We start from the raw sequence: 19,054 nt of genomic DNA, 5'->3' as shown, positions 1-19,054 counted from the left end.
TGAGCAAATCTTTTTCTTTCTTAAGTGAAAGACAAAAGTGTAAAACCTCGTCCTCTGTGGCAATGCACAATTCGTCATTACTTTACAAGACTAAGAATTCTTAAGTACAAGATATATCATCTCAAGATCTTGGATTCTATTTCTTCCAGGCTCAACCCTTTTGTTTCTGGGACATAGAGGATTACAAACACAAGTGAGAGCAGAGAGATTATCCCAAAAAGCGCAAACAGGTTGCTGGCCCCTAGAAGCTCCTGCAAGAGATTTCAAGTCAAAACAGAAATTTCATAATCAATTTTACATCCAAAAAAAAAAATCTAGGGTGTGTTTAGACCTTGGCATGTTCGGAAGTGGGGAAACGCTAGAAAATTTGCAAGCCATAGAGGAAAAGCGGCAACTTTTCCATCGTTCCAAACAATAAAAATTTTTGAAAGGAAACATAGTCTATTTTGCCCTGGTTTTGACAGGAAAAATTTCTCTATCTCATAGATGGAAGAATTTTTCCTATCAAAAGTTTTCATTTTGAGGGCAGCCCTAACCCTGGTTTTGACAGAAAAAATTTCTCCATCTCAGAGATGGAAGAATTTCTCCTATCAAAGTTTTCAGTTTCGTGGGCAGCCCTCACCCTAATGGAAACACCTAACATTTTCCCAAACCGGTTTCCTCATGTCACACAAACAAGAGAAGATTCACATATGAAAACTTCTCATAGGCAAAACTTTATTTCCCTACGAATTTTTTCCTGCTTCCTAACATGACTTGGGAATTGTGAATTCTCTATGGTGTGAACTGTGTGAATTTACTTCTACATGGGAAAAGCAAAATTGCACAAACCCACTTGTTTCAAGAACTCAAATCCACATTTTACACACAATGGCAGGAAATCATTTTCATCTTTTTTACGGAGGAAGCAGAATTCTCATAGAATGAACCCTAAACAAAGAATCGTGGGGTCCAGTGGGAATTCTCGAACCTGAGAATTCTTATGGCCGTTTCCAAATCTTTCAAAAGCATATAATCAGCAAAATGTATACAAAAGACAGAAGGATCTGAAAATGAAGTACAATATGCCAAACACTAAATGAAGTATGGACTCTTGCAATGTCCGCATTTTTCAAATGGCACATACCTGTAATGGTGAAAAAGCGAATGTTACTACAGCATTGGAGCCAAAGTTAGCAAGAACTGCAAGACTGATCCCACGGCCTCTTGTGCGAAGAGGAAAAATCTCAGACACCATCAGCCAACTGATCGGGCCAAAGGAAATCTAGAAAAGATTTACAGAAAATTTGTTGTCAAAAACATACTTTGAATTGAAAATACAAGAGTAATGTGGTCATCAGAGGGAAACATTAATAGTACAACAAAGGAAAAACTGCTTCCAGCACGTGCTTGGTTTTACTCTGGGATACTGACTGCTGGGACTTTGCTGGCAGGAGATTATGACAAGAAAAAAAAATATACAACACACTCATCATCAACTTTTGAAGATTATTATACAATATACATGTAGAGATTCTAAATGAACGCAGGCATTTGAAACAAATGGATTCATCTTATAAGAGCTTAACTGTTCAATATTGCTGCAGAAGTAGCTCATTTGAGAGAGAGAGAGAGAGACTCGTGTAATATGGAAAGAACTATAAAACAACTAATCAACTAATTCTTTAACTAGATCATTTCACTGGAATAGTCAAAATGGGTTAGGATAGCACTAACAGGTGTTCATAATTTAGAATATACACCAAGTCTAAAAAATTTAGGACATTTAATCAACAAAAAGAACTTCCCAACAGAAGGGAATGACATTCTCAAATATAGGGGACAGAAATTTCATTTATTCTACTCTCGTCAAGAGCTTACCTGGTAACAGCTAACATATAAGAGCAGAGATACCACAGCAACAATAGGGATTCCCTCAAGAACATTATAGTAAGCAGAGAGAAGGAACAAAGCAAGTGCCTGTCACAGACAAAATAACAAACATCACGTTTATTCCAACAATAACCGGAAACAAGTAAACAGGGGAAGAACACAACGTAAACAAGAAGGATGCAAGTGGGATTTGACGAGCTACCATGAAAAGCAACATACTGATAACCGTTCAATAAGTGACGCTTTAAAAGAAGCAAGAAATATACGTACAATTCCACTTATGCCTCCTATCAACAGGGGTCGTCTCCCAAGATCATCAACCTTTGCTACGGCAATCCCGGTCATTAACAGCTGCAGGTGCATTACAAATATCTCTCCTTAAACATTTACTTGGGATATTAGTGACCAAAAATAAGATGAGTTATTGATAAAGACTTTGATAGACAAGAATGATTTTCTGGGTTATTTGCTCCTGCTATTTTTCCAGGCTGTCTACAAGGAATTGCAGACTTGGTTGAAAGGATTAATGAGGCAGGCCCAAGTTGACAGTTCAGACTCAAGTTCACGAAGATGATCCACTTAATAAAAAATAAGAAGTCAGCAGAAATGTTTAGCAACTCACCAACTCAGGATCTGGCCCAACCTAACTTCTACATGAATTCAAAGACAAATTGCTAAAAATCTCTCTGATAAAACCAAACACAACAAAGAAATGTATAACTGGATTATGAGACTTTGACTTAGGTACATGGGATTGAGAATATGCCAATCAACCTGACTGCTTGGACCCTGAGGCCCTAAATCCTTTTCCAATGAGCACAAAGAACTCGAGGCAATGCCTACTCATATTCAGTTCAATGGCTAAAGACTGCATAATATATGCATGACAGTCTGAGTTGAGCAGTTTCAACAAAGCATGATTAAGTCCCAGCAAATTCAAGCAAATTTTGGTGGTTGTCGATTTATGACTTTTCCATTTCAATCATCAATTCCAGATCTAAATATCATGTAAACAAAAAAAAAAGAAAAGAAAAAATTTAGAAATGAGTGTAAACTATATCAAGTCACAAACAATGAGATAGCTGGATGGTTAGGTTGCACTATCATAACCCAGGTTTGAATCCCACGGGGGTTATGCCACAGCTTGCTTATCCAAAAAGAAAAATGAAAAAAAACATTATTATACTCTTCATGCATAGGCACCAAAACTTGCAAACAACATGCCTTCAAAGGTAGAAAACAATGTTAATCAGAGAAAAAAAGGTAGACAACAAGCGACAAGATGAAAACCATGAATAAGAATTGACATAAATTACACAAACCAACAAAAAAAATCTTGGGCAAACATTTGGATACATTTGACAAGATGGCAGCATTTAAATACAAAGCAATAGGGAATCCTAGATTTACACCAAATAAGCAAAGTGATCCTTCAACTACTATGTGACTTAAAGTGACATCTTGACATTGGATCGTGGTATCATCTAGTTCATGGAAATAGTACTCAAGAATTTAAAAGTATAGTTTGTCAAATTAAACTTGTATTCAAGAAAAAGAATTTAAAGCATGGTCTGCCCAACTTCAAAAAGAAGTGGAGTCTAACAAGATAAATAAAGGCCACAGCAAAGGCAAACATCATCATACCTTAAACAAACCAATAACTACTGATACACGGGCAGCATCTGAAGCAGCCGAAATTCCTGCACTCTGAAGTATTCAATACAAAAAGGGCATCAAGATGAAATTTTCTAAAATTATAGAGACACATGATCAATAATTATCAGCATTATCTTTAAATGAAATGTACCTGAAGAATTGGAGCAGCATAATACAAGACACTAGGCTGCCCTGTTATCTATCAAGGTAGACATAGACACTAGGCCCGATTAAATTCAGAATACTATACAAGAAAAGTATACAACCATATTCAAAGCTCAGATCGAAACAACTATATCCAGAAAACTTTGAATGCAACTTGTTGGCATGTATGTACTACCTGCTGAAAAAGGACCAATCCACCACCAATTATGAAGGCTTTCAAACTAGATCCTTGAAAAACCTCCCAAAACCTACCTTCTGACTCCTGGTCTACATAGACTGACTTCAGTGATGATAGAGTACTCTCTATTTGCTCCTCAGATGCCTTATCACCGGAAGGTCGACCTCTTAGCTTGCTAAGTGCATAGATTGCTGTTTCTTTGTTTTCCTCCATACTGCCTTTTCCTTGCACTGCTCTAAGTAGCAACCATCGAGGAGAAGGTGGCAAAATCCACATTCCAAGACCCATCAGGATTGCAATGGGTGCACTGGATCCATACATAAAACGCCATCCACCAACAGAACTAATTGCAATGCTTCCAACAAGGTAACCGAACTGCAAGTATGACTCAGTTCAGTTCAGAGAAAGAACTTATTTGTTTATGCTACCACAACATGAACTACAAATGTTTAACACTTTCAATACCAGGATTCCTAGAACTATGAATAGCTCTTTTAGAGATATCAGTGTCCCACGAATTTGAGATGGAGAGGTCTCAGCAATATAGAGAGGAGCTCCATGCATGGCCTGTATAAAGAATAAAAAAAATGTCAAGATAAAACATAACTGAAGTCTAAAGTAAAACTCGACTCCCAGTGCAAGAAGTTCATATCAATAACTTCAAATACATGAAACCTGATCGTGGACAAAGGTAAGAAACACCATCAGTCTCCAACAGGTAATAAAAATACCCAATTTTGTAGAGTCCATTCTTAAATTAATCAATAAATTAGATGGCAATCTTCCGTTCTTTTGCAGATCCAGCAATGTTAGCAGCAATATAGGCATAAATCTAAGTCTAGTCAATGATAAAGACTGCTTATTTCTAGAACTGACCACGAACCTCTGGTTCTGAACAACTCAAATACTGGCCACACACAGCAATTTAGAAGTTCAAGCACATAAAAGATAAATCATGCAATAGATTCTGATATACTGGAACAGTTTCTGAATAAACTCACCAAACCTATGCCAATGCCATACAGAATCCGCCCAATTATCAAAATAGCAAGATTAGCTGCAGAGCCAGTGATTAAACCACCAAGAATATAAAAGGCAGAAGCTGTAATCAGTTCCCTTCTTCTTCCTTTCACAAAGAAACGACAATGACTTAACTTATTGCATCTTATCCAATGACAATTTACTAGTCAGACAACCACTCATATAGCAAATCCATACCTAAAAAATCTGCTATAGGATAGACTATAAGAGATCCAAATAGAGCACCATAAAGTGAACCACTGACCTGCAAACAGAGAATGCTATAAAGCAAGACAGATTGGGAAATATGAAAACTTGAGATGCCTGAATTTAATCAACAGGCACAGGCAACCCAAACACCATTCACGTTTATCTTATTATATGAAAGAATACCACAAGACCCAGCTGTATGGCTGAAAGGTTGAACCATGTTGTGCCACTTAATTCCGCTGACTGAATATAACAAAGACCATAGAATTAGATAATGCAACGCTACTAAAAGGACAATGCGTCAAGAATACGCAATACCTGTAATGAGATGATGGCCCCAGAAGTAGCACCAATATCATAACCAAACAGCAGGCCTCCCAATGCTGGGAATAAAAATCTGCATTTCAAGTAAACAAATCAGCACCAAAGCCTATAAATCAAATGACATATAAACATGATCGAACCTTTAGAAAAAAAAATCATGTTAGTCCAACTACACAAAATTTCAAGATCATGCTTACCGCAAAAACTTGCCAATCTAAACAAGAATAACGAAAGGTATAGAAAATTCATACAAGCCCAAAACCCAGAAAAAAACATAAAAAAATCAAAAGAAATTTACAAAGTCAACAAATTAGCAAAAATCGGTTACACTAAAGTAAGAAACATACAGTGTTGACACGCATAGGAAAGTATACAGTATTAAATTCAACAAAAAACAAATAAAATACTAAAAACCCATTACTGAACAGCACCACCAACAACCCATCCTGCTAGAAACAAAACGTCGCTTGCTCGATCTTACGGCAAAATGATAGAAGACCAAGAGAACGTCTCCTCCGTCGAGGCATCACCAACGAACGGCTCTCCGGACTCCACGACATCTCGCGACGCGTAATCCCCTCGACCACGAACCTAAAAACTCAAAAAAAAAAGTCCCACGAAATTCAGTCCCCAACTCGGCTAAACCAACCAAAACTCCCCAACCCACTTACTAATTCCCAGTTTTGCCCACTCCCATCGTGTTGGGCAGGCCACAAGATGGCAAGTTTACCTTCAGTGAGCGCATTTCCTGAGAAAACGGCATGGTGGGTGATACTGAATCCCTGCTACGATGGCTGTTCTTCAAGGAAGAAAGAAGACCTTCTCTAGAAACGGCGCGGTGAGTCGTCATGGGAAAGAGAGATCGGTGGTAGGCTTTCGATGGTGATGGAGAGGAGGCGAGCGCGGACAGTGGGGAGTGCGACAACGTCGCGCCGATTGCGTTATACATCCTAATAAAGGGGATTTCGAGCGGTTATGACACGTAGCACTTGGGCAGTGAGTACAGTGTGGAGAGTGGTGTACTCATGCGGAGAAGATCATAGTGGAGTGTCTCACAGCTCACAAGAGAACAGATCTTTTTGGTTCTAGTGTGCCAAGTGTGGGGACATATTTATACAGCATGTGGAAGGAGTTTCTACAACCTTAGCCTCACCTTGGATTGAATTTGGAGGACGATTAGGTGCAATATGATAGAACTAGTATGCTGCTGATCATCAGCCATCTGATGTTGAGCGCAACCACACATTGTATTCCAAACAATGTTGTCAGTGTCAGGGGTGGCAATCGGGTCGGGTTGGCGGGTCAGCATACCTCAACCCGAACCTGACCCGTTTATTAAACGGGCCGGCTGTGGCAAACACGAACCCGACCCGTTTATTAAACAGGTAACCCGACACGACTCACCAACCCGCTTAATAAACTAGTTGGGTCGGGTAAACGGGTTAGCGGGTCAGGTTGGCAGGTCGGGTTGGCAGGTCGGCGGGTTGACCCGCCCGCCTAACCCGTTTATTAAACGGGCCAGCCGGGTTGGCGGGTTGGCATACCCCTAACACGAACCCGACCCATTTAATAAATGGGTTAGGCGGGTCAACCTGTTTATTAAACGGGTTCATTTTTGCCCAACTCGAACCCGCCTAAGAGGTAGGTTGGCGGGTCCTGTCAGGTTTTGCCACCCCTAGTTAGTGTCGTTGCAAATAGGCCTGAATTGGGTTGTATCGCCCAAAATCGGTACAAAATAATGTTTTTGGGCTTTTTAAAAAAAAAAAACTTACAAAATGTTAAAATTAGTTTTTAAATATTTTACTGACACATGTCATCCCTTGGTTGAAAACTGACTCATTCAGTTGAGTGTATTTTTCACAAGACCTCATTTCCACAATTTTCCATGGAGGGTCCTTATGATGATAGGCATTGTTTACAATATTGTTATATTTATACATAATAACGGAGTTTTCTTCCTTGCTATTCTTGATTCTTTCCTTAGCTAGACTTTCCTTGATGCAGGGATGTTGAAAATCTTTTTCATCGTTATGTGGATCCTTCTTACCTTGTTGATGAGGAGGATCCATCTTAACATCTTCGTGAAGATCTTTCTTACTTTTTTTTATGAAGAGGACTCTTATCGTTATATGCCCTCTTCAAACTGGATGTGGGTGGATCCCATAGTCAAGTTTGTATCTCATACGTTCAAGGTCCTGCCTAGGTAGAGCTTTGGTGAAGATATCTAACTAGTTGATTTTGTAAAAGAACATACTTAGTATCCAAAGATCCATTAGCAACTTTCTTATGAACAAAGTGATAGTCGATCTCAACCTGTTTCATTCTAAAATGAAAAACTAGTTTGATAGAAACTTGTAGAGCAAACAAATTACCACAAAGCAGAACTGACAGCTTTGATAAATACAAGCCCAAATCACATAATATAAATGTTAACCACAGGAAGTCATAGCTTTGTATTTTGCCTCAAAACTGGAGCAAACATGCTTTCCTGATCAACTTGTTGGTCTAATTGAGAACCAACATTAAAAAAAATATGAACATCTAGTTGTTGGTCTATCTTCTGGTCAGATTGATCCACATGAATCATGTCATGAGACGCATTTTGAAAAAAAATGAGAATGATTTACAATAGCATGGCAGTTATTCGCTCTTGTATTACCTTGATCTTCTTAAGTGTCATTCACATTATTCTTGTTTGTTTCTTTTTTAGAAAAATTAGATTGATCTTCATTTTCCCATTTTTTAAAGCTAGCCACTTCTCCATTATTCTAGACTATAGAAAAAAAGTTTTTCAAGATTCTTAAAGGGAAAGACAGACTCATTGAAAGAAATGTGTCTTGAGATGAAGACACGTCATGTGAGAGGATAAAGGCATCTATAACTCTTATGTGTGTCATCATACCTCAAAAATACATATAGAATCCATTTTGGCTCAAATTTTTTTTTGTAGTCCTTTAAAAAGGAAAACCTCATGTACCTAAAAGTTTGTAGGCTATTGTAATCGGGTCTTTTTTGAAATAGCATCTCAAAAGGCGACTTCATTTGAATGTTGGGAGAAGGTAGCATGTTTATCAACCAACAAGTTATGGTGAAAGCTTCAACCCAAAACCAAGTAGGAACCCTACTATAAAAAATCATAGTTAAACCTAATTCAATGATGGTCATGTGCTTACTTTCAGCCATCCCATTTTATGTGAGAGTCTTAGAACAAGCTTTTGTTATGATGAATATCATTTAACTTGACATAGATTTCAAGTTTTGTACTATTAAATTCACCCATTTTATTAGTTTGAAAGATTTTTAGATTTCAAGTTTTGTACTCTCTTCCCCTCTTGATGTACTTTGCTTTCAAGTATCTATAAAGAAGCTTTTTGCATCCTTGCCTCTTTGTATTTCTGCATACGCGTACTCTTACTTTTGCTCGTGTGTGTATTGTGCATTGCTTGTGCACTTAAAAGGCCTGCCTTCGGTGTTTGTGATTGCCCGAAGCTACGTCACGAGGGCCTTTGCTTCTAAGCCCGTGACAAGTTGGTACCAGAGTCTTGTCGACATTGGGAGTGACAATGGCACCAAAGAAGAATGCCATGACTCCTTAAGGCAGTATGGTTCCTGCTGAAGAAGATTTCATGGCCGATGATTGAGTGTCAGCCATCTTGCGCAATATTGCAGAGCTGACTGGGACAGTGACCAACATGGAAAAGTTGGTTAATGGGACTTGTGTGGCTTTTAAGGATCTCAACGCTGAGATCAAAACAACAGTAGAGAGAGTGAAAGACTCAGTAGAAAGTCTTGTCACTAAACTTAACTACTCGGTGGAGGACTTTGCCACCAGATTTGATGATTTGTTGGGTCGGTTCAACATTATGGTTGCTGAATTAGATGTTGTTCGACGAAAGAATGAACAGTTGGAGCGGCAACTGAGGACTGCCCCAACTGGCGGCGTTGCGACATACATGGATAGACCACGTTACAGGCTACCTGAACCTGCAAAGTATAAAGGCACGCGTGACTCAAAGGATCTTCAGAATTTTATCTACGAGATGGACCAGTTTTTAGAAGCTGCAAGAACAGAGGATGACGCAGATAGGTTGCGGACCACAATAATGTACTTTGCGGATGAAGCGACTCTTTGGTAGAGACATCGCTTGGGTGATGTTCGACAGAGCTTAGTTGCTATAGTCTCGTGGGAGGACCCCCAAAAGGAATTATGAGACTACTTTCTACCTAAAAATTAAGAGAAATTGGCCTGCAAATGATTGCTTGCATTGAAATAGACAGGGTCTGTGCAAGACTATGTCAAGACATTCTCTTCAATAATGTTGGAAGTCGAGAGAATGGATGATCAAGATCGGTCGTTCTTTTTCACTAATGGTTTACAAGGGTGGGCAAACACTGAACTTATTTGGCATGACCCTGCGATGCTAGCCGAGGAGGGATTCGACTTATAGAGAGGTCGAATCTCAATCTTTTTTTAGGCATTAGCAAATACGATCTAAGTGTTTCTAACAGATCAAAAATGTGTAAACAACACTAGAGAATTAGTAGATCGTATTCTTGAGGCTTTCACATGATTTCTTGAATGAAAAAAGAAAGAAAGAATATGCTAATAAGGGGCGGCAATGGTGGAAATAATAAAAAAGATAAAAAAAAATAAACAAAAGAAGAAGAAGAAGAGGGAGCTCACCTTGGGCTGTAATGGAGGCTGCTGGAGGAGCTTGAGGGAGAGAGAAGGCACTGAGAGAGGGTTGAGAGAGATGATCTGGTCGACCCCCCCTATGGGGCTATTTATAGATTTTCAAAACTCTTAATTAAAGAGTTGGATTAGTTTTAAAGAGTTTCAAAAAAAAAATCCAAACTAAGGGGGGCGATTTTCCTTAATTAAATTTGACTTTTCAAACTTTGATTTAATTAAAACACTAACTAACTTAAATGAGCTTAAACACCATCAAATGTAGCACCACCTAATGTGGACCCCATTTGATTTTTCAGAACATGTTTTTAAAAGGGTGAAAATAAAAAGGTTAAAAACAAGATTTTCAAAAAGCTTTTACAAGACACCTAGACTCACTGAAATTTTTGTATTTTTGAAATAAGTAAAACATAGAAATGAAATAAAATTGAATAGAGATGGAAATTAGGGTTTGGCGCCCCCTGTAGGGTGGGCCCCACTTGAAGAAAATTAAGAAAATTGAAAATCGATTTAGGAATCAAGTTTAAAACGAATCCAGACCATTTTTCTAAGGAAAATGCTTTTGAAATAAAGGAATATAATGCCATGGAAGTTGGACAAATGAAAAATAATGATTTGAAACCCAGGTTTTTGAAATTGATTTCGAAAGAAAGGTTTTAAAATTGAGTATGGATTTGATATTTTGAAAACAAGAGTATTGGATCTCAAAAATGACATACAATGACATAAAATGCAATAAAATGATATGAAATGACATGCAATGCTATGCAATGACATGCAAAATGCAAACCCCGGATGAAGGATTTAAAGTCCCAGACCCCTGGCAGAGACATAATTGAAAATTCCTGTCTCAGGATGAGAATTGGGTATTGGATATCAGATCCGATATTGGATCCAATCCAAATATGAATTGGATCTCAGATATAGCTAATTTTTTGGAAAAAGAATTGATCTGAGCCCAGATTAGCGGTTGTACCAGCTTGAAAAATGTCAGAGTTGATGTTTTGGATAAAATAACTCAAGAAATGATTTTGCCCTTACAGGGCAAAGAGTGACACTGGAAAATGAGGTTTGAACGGGTTTGAACTGGTTTAAACTGGATTATAGGGTTTCTAAACTTAGATGAACTAAAAAGATACTAACTCAACTAAACTCCTAGATTGGATGATCGAGAAATGACATCATTCTCAGAGAAATTATGAGAAATACACACTGGAATAAAGTGGGTCACTAAGATATACTGGGTTTGAGCTGGAAGGGAGGTCAGTTATACTGTGATGAACTAAGTCTGAATCTCAAACACTAGCTAGACTGACTGAACTTAGCTCAATTTCAGCTAAAATGAGCCAAAATGGACTCCAACAGTATGGGAAACATATTTGAACTGGAATCGAGTCACTTGAACTCTTGATGAGCTTAAGTTGGACTCAAGAAAATAGGGTTGACTGGAATTGACTGACTCAAACATAATTGACTGGGGTTCGAGCTAGAAATGAGCTTATTTATCGAAAAATATATTAATTTTAGCTGAAATGGTCAGAAATGAACAGGATTCACTCATCGTGAGCTCAGAGGAGCTAGAAATAATAGACATTCAAACTACTCTGAACTTAAAATGAGCTTGATTGGGACTAACTGACAGGGGGTCTAGGGTTACCTAAGGGTAAAATGGTAATTTTACTGGTAAAAAGGGGGTAAAATGATACCTAAATTGGGACAGACCTAGGGTTAGACTCCTACACTGTACTACAGGGTTGGCATCTGTGAAAGGGGGGGTGTCCGAAAATGAATGAGGAAATTTTGGGGTATTTACAAATGGTTAGTTATGGATTGATCTCACCAGACAGGAATGATGCGACATTTAAAGGCAGACAACAGGGAAATGATTGCAACAATCGAAGGGACAACCGAAGGAATGACTATGGGCAGAGTGCTGGCTGCAGGAACCAGTAGAATCAGGGCCGACAAGATGGCCAAAACAATAATAATCAAAATTAGAATAACTTTCAGGGCAGCAATTATCATCGTCGTGACTGCCATATCTGCCATGAGGATCATTGGCAGGATACATGTCCCAACAGAAATTGTGGTCAAGGGAATGGAGATAATCGTGCACCCTGAGCTGCGAATGTCATTCAGGGTGAGGAAGAGGATCAATCGGCAGAGGCACCAATAGTTGGCGCAATGCAAATGATAAATGCAGTGAAGGTGGCAGTTGCTGCAGAACCGAGCATATGTAAAGAATTGATGTATTTGGAGCTTATGCTCAATGAAAGACTCACTAAGGAATTGGTAGACATAAAGGCCACACATAATTTCATTCCACGTGAAAAAGTAGAACGGTTGGGATTATAGTGGAAACAAAAAGAGAGCCGCATGAAAGCGGTTAATTCGAAGGCCAAGGCCATCTACGGTGTTGTCCATGATGCACCAGTGCGAATCCAAAACTGGTCGAGGAGGATTACGTTATCAGTCGCACCTATGGATGATTTCAAGGTCATCCTCGAGATGGAATTCTTGAGAAGCAACAAGGCAGTGTTGATGCCCCACCTCAACGTTGTCAACTTTGAGAGGATCAACCCTGCATGGTTACTGCGATATCAGGGAAGCCTTGTGAGTGTTTGGTGTCCGCGCACTAGTTGAAGAGAGGCATGAAAAGCGGTGACAAGACTTTTCTTGTCATAATCCGTGCTACGGATGAGGCAGAAGAAGCCATGAATGTCCCAAAGGCCTTAGTGCCAGTATTGAAAGAGTTTGACGATGTTATGCCCACCGAGATGCCGAAGAAGCTACCTCTAAGGTGTGAGGTAGACCATCAGATTGAACTGGTACCGAGTGCACGGCCACCCACAATGGCTCCTTATCGCATGGCAATTCCTGAACTACAAGAATTACGCAAACAACTGGATGATATGCTCGAAGCGGGGATCATCCAACCATCCAAAGCTCACTTTGGAGTGTCTGTATTGTTTCAAGCGAAGCACGATGGGTCGAAGCGGTTGTGCGTCGACTATAGGGCACTGAACAAAATGATAGTAAAGAACAAGTACCCGCTTCTTTTGATCGTGAACTTGTTTGATCAGCTTGGAAAGGTGAAGGTCTTCTCTAAGTTGGATTTGAGATCTGGCTACTGGCAAGTCAGAGTTGCAGAAGGGGATGAGCCAAAAACTACCTGTGTAACACGATATGGGGGCGTTCGAATTCCTTCTCATGCCCTTTGGCTTGACAAATGCGTATGCTACCTTTTCGACCTTAATGAATAAGATCTTCTACCTGCACCTTGACAAGTTTGTCGTTGTGTACCTGGACGACATAGTGGTGTACAACGACTCAATGAAGCAGCATGTTCAGCACCTTCAGATTGTGTTTCAGACTCTAAAGGATCATGAGTTGTATGTTAAGCGGGAAAAGTGTCTATTCGGATAAAAGGAAGTCTATTTTCTTGGGCATATTGTGGGAGAAGGCATTCTCAAAATGGACCATAAGAAGATTGAGGCTATTCAAGCATGGGAGCCGCCCTCTAAGGTTCATGAGTTGCATTCCTTCTTGGAGTTTGCAAATTATTATCGACGCTTCATTAAGAGATACTCTCAAATTGTTACTGCGCTTACAGATCTGTTGAAGAAAGATAGACCATGGCTATGATCTGATACCTGTCATAAGGCTTTTGATGGGTTGAAGCATGCCCTCACAGAGGAACCAGTGATGAAGTTACCTGACTGTCGACAATTGTTTGAAGTGCAGACCAATGTGTCTAACTTTGCTATTGGAGGGGTGTTGCTCCAAGAAGCACATCCTATCACATTTGAAAGCATGAAGTTAAATGACACTCAGTGTCGATATACTGTACATGAGCGCGAGATGTTGGCGGTCGTGCACTGTCTCCGCACATGGAGACACTACCTTTTGGGGTCACAATTCATTGTGTGCACTGACAACGTTGCGACAAGCTACTTTCAGACTCAGAAGAAGTTGAGTCCAAGGCAAGCACGTTTGCAGGATTTCTTGACAGAATTTGATATGGTCCTTGTGTATAAGCTAGGCAAGACCAATGTTATGACCGACTCTTTTAGTCGAAAGGCAAAACTCGCAGCTTTGCTCGCTTATGACGGTAGTGTGAGCCAACCGACGAGCGATCTTCTTGAACAAGTATGAGAAGCTTCAAAAAGTTACCCGATGGCTCAACAATTGATTGCATTGGTGAAGAAAGGAAAGACGTGAAGATTCTAGCTAGAGGACAATTTGCTCTACGCTGCGAGCGACTGTCTATATATTCTGGAGCAGGATACCTTGAGGAGGCGCTTGATGCACAAGTACCACGATACTACCTGGGCAGGTCACCCAGGGCAACAAAGGACATTGGCATTGTTAGAACATGTGTTCTACTGGTCGCAGATATGCGATGATGTAGATGCTTATGTGCGAACTTGCTTGATTTGCCAACAAGACAAGCTCATCAATCAGAGACCCGATGGACTATTGAAACCCCTATTTGTGTCAAGCCGTCTGTGGGAGTGCATAACCATGGATTTCATTGTGAGTTTGCCGAAAGCACAAGGTTGCAGTTCGATTTATGTGGTTATGGATAGGTTCTCGAAGTATGTTGTCTTCGTGCCTGCCCCTGCCACCTACTCAGTTGCAGATACTGCAAAGTTATTCGTGCAGAACGTAATCAAGCATTGGAGAATTCTAGAGAGCATCGTCAGCGATCGTGATGCACGCTTCACTAGCAAGTTTTGGCGAGAAGTGTTTCGCTTAATGGGGACAAACTTGCATTTCAGCACAAGTTTTCACCCCCAAACCGATAGACAAATAGAGAGAATAAATGGTATGCTGGAGGAATACTTGTGGCACTTTGTCAGTGCCAACCAAAGGGAATGGGTTGATTTACTTGATGCGGCTCAATTCTGCTACAATCTTCAAAAGAGAGAGTCATCTAGCCACAGTTCATTTGAAGTCGCAATCAAACAACAACCATAGACTTCGCACTCCCTTGTTGCGTGAGGACGTGGCAAAGTACCTTATACATACCAGTTCGTCAGAAACTGGTAAGATCAAACTGAGTTGGTGAAGGCATATATAAACAAGGCGACCAAGCGCATGAAGAAATGGGCATATGAGAAGTGTCGTCCAACAGAATTTCGTGTTGGAGACAAGGTGTTGGCCAAGCTCTTTCCCGACCACACAGCTATCTTTCGGGGCCACCACTGAAACCTTATCCGTAAGTATGATGGTCCCTTCACCATTATCAAACGTGTGAGAAACTTGTTGTACCGGCTGGACTTGCCAGCAAACTTTCAAGTGCATCTGGTATTCTACATATGTAACCTGAAGTCATTCGATGAAGATGACGGAGACCCTCAATGGAGCATGCCTCAACGTGCTCTGATCCCACAACGAGCACCCTCAACGATCAGTGTGCCAGGCAAAGAACCAGAAGTCATCATCAACCATTCCAACAGTTATCTAGGGGAAGTCAAAAAGTACTTAGTGCAGTGGAAGGGATTGTCAGAATGTGAAGCCACCTGGGAGAAGGAGGCCAGCAGCATGTTTCAGCATCGACAACTTGTAGAAGACTACCATGAACAATTGGCATCGAGGACGATGCCAAGTTAGGCGGGGGAGCGTGTTCTGGACCACCATGCTTTTCACATTTTTGCTTTGATATATATACCTCTTTGGCACTCTCGAGTGCCCCACAAGGCCTTACGGCTTAAGCACCCCGTGTATTCGGACCCTCTCTTCCCCTCTTGATATGCTTTGCTTTCAAGTATCTATAAAGAAGCTTTTTGCATTCTTGCCTCTTTGCTCTCTTTGTGTTTGTGCATACACGTACTCTTGCTTTCGCTCATACGCGTGTGCTATGTGTTGTTTGTACGCTTAAAAGGCCTGCCTTCGGTGTTTGTGATTGCCCGAAGCTACATTGTGGGGGCCTTCGCTTCTAAGCCCGTGACAGGCAGCCCCCATGCGCAAAAACAATTTGATCCCGAGCCTTTTAGCTTGACACTTGAATGTAAAGTTAAGTGTCTAAGAAATAATTATGCTTTGCAATGGAAATCAAGTATACAAAAAAAAAACAATAATCAGAAGAGCTACAGCTGCCACATGGATACACCACTGTTTTATGAAGCAACTAATGTCGAGTAAAAACTGAAGAGGGAATGGGGACGCACATTCACAAGAAAGGAATCATAACCGACATCGCCAGCTCCATCTTGTTGAGGAATGTACCCAGCAGGATGAATCTGTGGAGCATAATTTTCTCGTTTTCGCTTGCCACCATTTATCACGAATAAGTCCTTCACATAAGAACACATAAAATCAAGGCTTTATGACCATCATTGACATGTCCTTTAGAACAAAGAAAGGAATTTATTGCTAAACTACCCAACATGCCAGGAAACACTGGCTTTTCTTAACATAATTGTGTACCATAGTATAATTAACCACAAGTTACAAACTTCAATAGGAAATAGGTTTTATAGGCAAGGGGAGGCTCAGTTGCACCCTTTACTACACAAATTTCCACATATTCAAACATCTCAAATCTCCCAATAAGCTCTCGCAAGAATGATTTTAGCTCTTCTTGCAGCTTGTTTCACATATTTCAAGTACCATTTTATTTGGCTGATGTGTAACAAGTCAATCCCTCTTGACAAGTACATTACATTGTGCATTGTTGCATCATTATCTGGGCTGCAGAATACAGGGCCAAACCTGAAGGACTTTCTTGAGAAAATAGCTTATGCTTCAAAGTTTTTGTTCTATTACACTCATTCAATACCCTCCTCATGTGCCATAGGGCAAAAACGACCAATCAGTTACACGTAGATGGGCTAATAAAAGACATGATGATAGTATCATAGTACTCACATATATTACAACAAAAAAAGGTTATGCATTTTATGCAATTTTAACAGTTATATATATATATATATATATATATATATATATATATATATATATATATATATATATATATATATATATATATATATATATATATATATATATATATATATATATATATATATATATAATGAAATGTTTTTATATATTACATGTATAAATAATATGGAATGTTTGTATACTACCTAGCTCATGTTCGGCTGGTCTCATTCAGGGATGAGCCAGGCTCAAGCTTGGTTTGGCTAAACACAAACACAAGTAGAGCCACGAGCTCAATCCATTGGTAAACGAGCCAAGCTCAAACATGCCTTGTTTGGTTCATTCGACTTGTTTACCAACCCTACCCACAAGGGCTATGCTTATCTGTTAGAGGGGAATTGTAAACTTACCAATTGCTAGGAAGTTGCAACTTCAAAACTCATGGAATGCTTCCTTTGCCACAAGGTTAAAGCTGAGTATACTCTTTGAAGACATGAGGTTAGAACAAGTGGTCCCTACCAAACGCCTTCTGATGTTGTACAATGACTTTGACAGTGATTTGAACTGAACCTCTGAAAACTTGCCAATTGTTTTTGGAGTCTCAAAAATGGCGCAGTCACCTGTAATATCGTGCCTATTCATACATACCGGAAGCCCAAGTTCACCAAGCCATATCCTCGAAGTTTCTTTGGTTGGCTGGTTCCTTCTACAAGGTCTTTGTATCTTGCATATCCAAGGGATCATCAACAAGGTAGTTGAGGACAAATTGCAAGAAGTTGTCATTGACACACCACAATTCATGAATTGCTAACAACAATCTGATTGTCGTTAGCAATTGACTACAAGAAACAGGTCACTGTGACCTAAACTCCTAATGACACATTCAAGTACTGACGACACTATTCCGGGCTTTCAGCTGATCTTGGCGTGGGTCTGATCAACCATGATAACTCGGCATCTCGGTTCAATTTTTCTTTTGAAAAAGTAAGATCACACCTCACATATTTTAAATATTTTATTTAGCAAAAAACTTATTTTGACATTTTAATATATAAAATACATTTTACTGAGATAATACAAAAAATTAAAAATAATATTTGTATGTGTCATCACGTCATAGCGTGTGAGATTTGTGTCTGATTGCACTACAAGAATTCTACGAATTAGCGACTGACGCTATTCAACGATAATTCATCGCAAATCCGTCGCTAATCCATTTAGCGACGGATTGGCGATGGATAGTGTCCATCGCAATTTTTTGGTCTCTAATTAGCGACAAAACTGATCTGTCGCTAATTCACGATGGATTAGCGAATGTCATGATCCATTGTTAATCCGTCGCTAAATAAGGACTGATTTAGTTTTGCGACAGATACATATCCGTCAATAATTCATCGCTAAAATTTAACGATGAATATGTATCCGTTGCTAAATTATGTCGCTCATTTATCGATGGATTCGTGATGGATTACATTTCATTGTAAAACATCGACTGATTCAATTTTTTAGACGGATAAATATTCATCCCTAATCTGTCGCTAAATTAACAACGGATATTATTCGTTGCTAAATTAGCGACGGATATTATTCGTCGTTAATCCGTCACAAATTTTTTTTAAAAATAAAAAAATTTGTTTGAAATATAAATATCGAGAAAAAAATTCTCGTTATACAATTTATATAACCTGTGTATAAAAAATAAAGTACACATAAAAAAATACATATACAAAGCAGGTGAAACAAATTTAACAACCCACTATAATCTTTGCCAAGTTCTAATTAGTTACAAATGAACATATACAAAGAGTTTCGTTTGAAACAACAAGTATGTGAAACAAATTCAACACATGAATCTAATCATCGCCAAGATTCAGAGCATCATCCTCTTCATTGTCTTGATTTGTCCCTTCATTCATGCCTCCATCAGCTCCTCTACGTTGATCATCTCCAGCATCCTACAAGAGAACCAAAATGTTAGTATTGATAAACAAAATACAATAAAATAAATTATATGCAATGCACCTAATCTAAGGCAATCAAAGTAACATGGC

At 39.3% G+C, this 19,054-nt stretch overlaps 1 protein-coding gene across 1 annotated transcript; it reads right to left on the bottom strand.

Moving 5' to 3' along the window:
- Positions 1 to 6,499, bottom strand: LOC149828229 (D-xylose-proton symporter-like 3, chloroplastic). The gene is made up of 14 exons (XM_090017468.1): positions 6,156 to 6,499; positions 5,907 to 6,016; positions 5,420 to 5,498; positions 5,285 to 5,344; positions 5,090 to 5,156; positions 4,873 to 4,997; positions 4,337 to 4,438; positions 3,869 to 4,246; positions 3,680 to 3,727; positions 3,517 to 3,579; positions 2,143 to 2,223; positions 1,861 to 1,959; positions 1,127 to 1,264; positions 1 to 251 (listed from the first exon to the last, which is right to left on the bottom strand). Exons 1-14 carry the CDS (start codon positions 6,372 to 6,374, stop codon positions 117 to 119), a joined length of 1,704 nt encoding a protein of 567 aa, XP_089873594.1. The 5' UTR covers positions 6,375 to 6,499; the 3' UTR covers positions 1 to 116.
- Positions 6,500 to 19,054: the final 12,555 nt, after the last annotated feature.

Source organism: Nuphar pumila, chromosome 9 (assembly GCF_984573655.1).
Source record: "Nuphar pumila chromosome 9, dmNupPumi1.hap1.1, whole genome shotgun sequence".
Lineage (NCBI taxonomy): Eukaryota > Viridiplantae > Streptophyta > Magnoliopsida > Nymphaeales > Nymphaeaceae > Nuphar > Nuphar pumila.
Note: the sequence above shows the minus strand (reverse complement) of the source record. Positions and strands in the feature narration are given on the sequence as shown.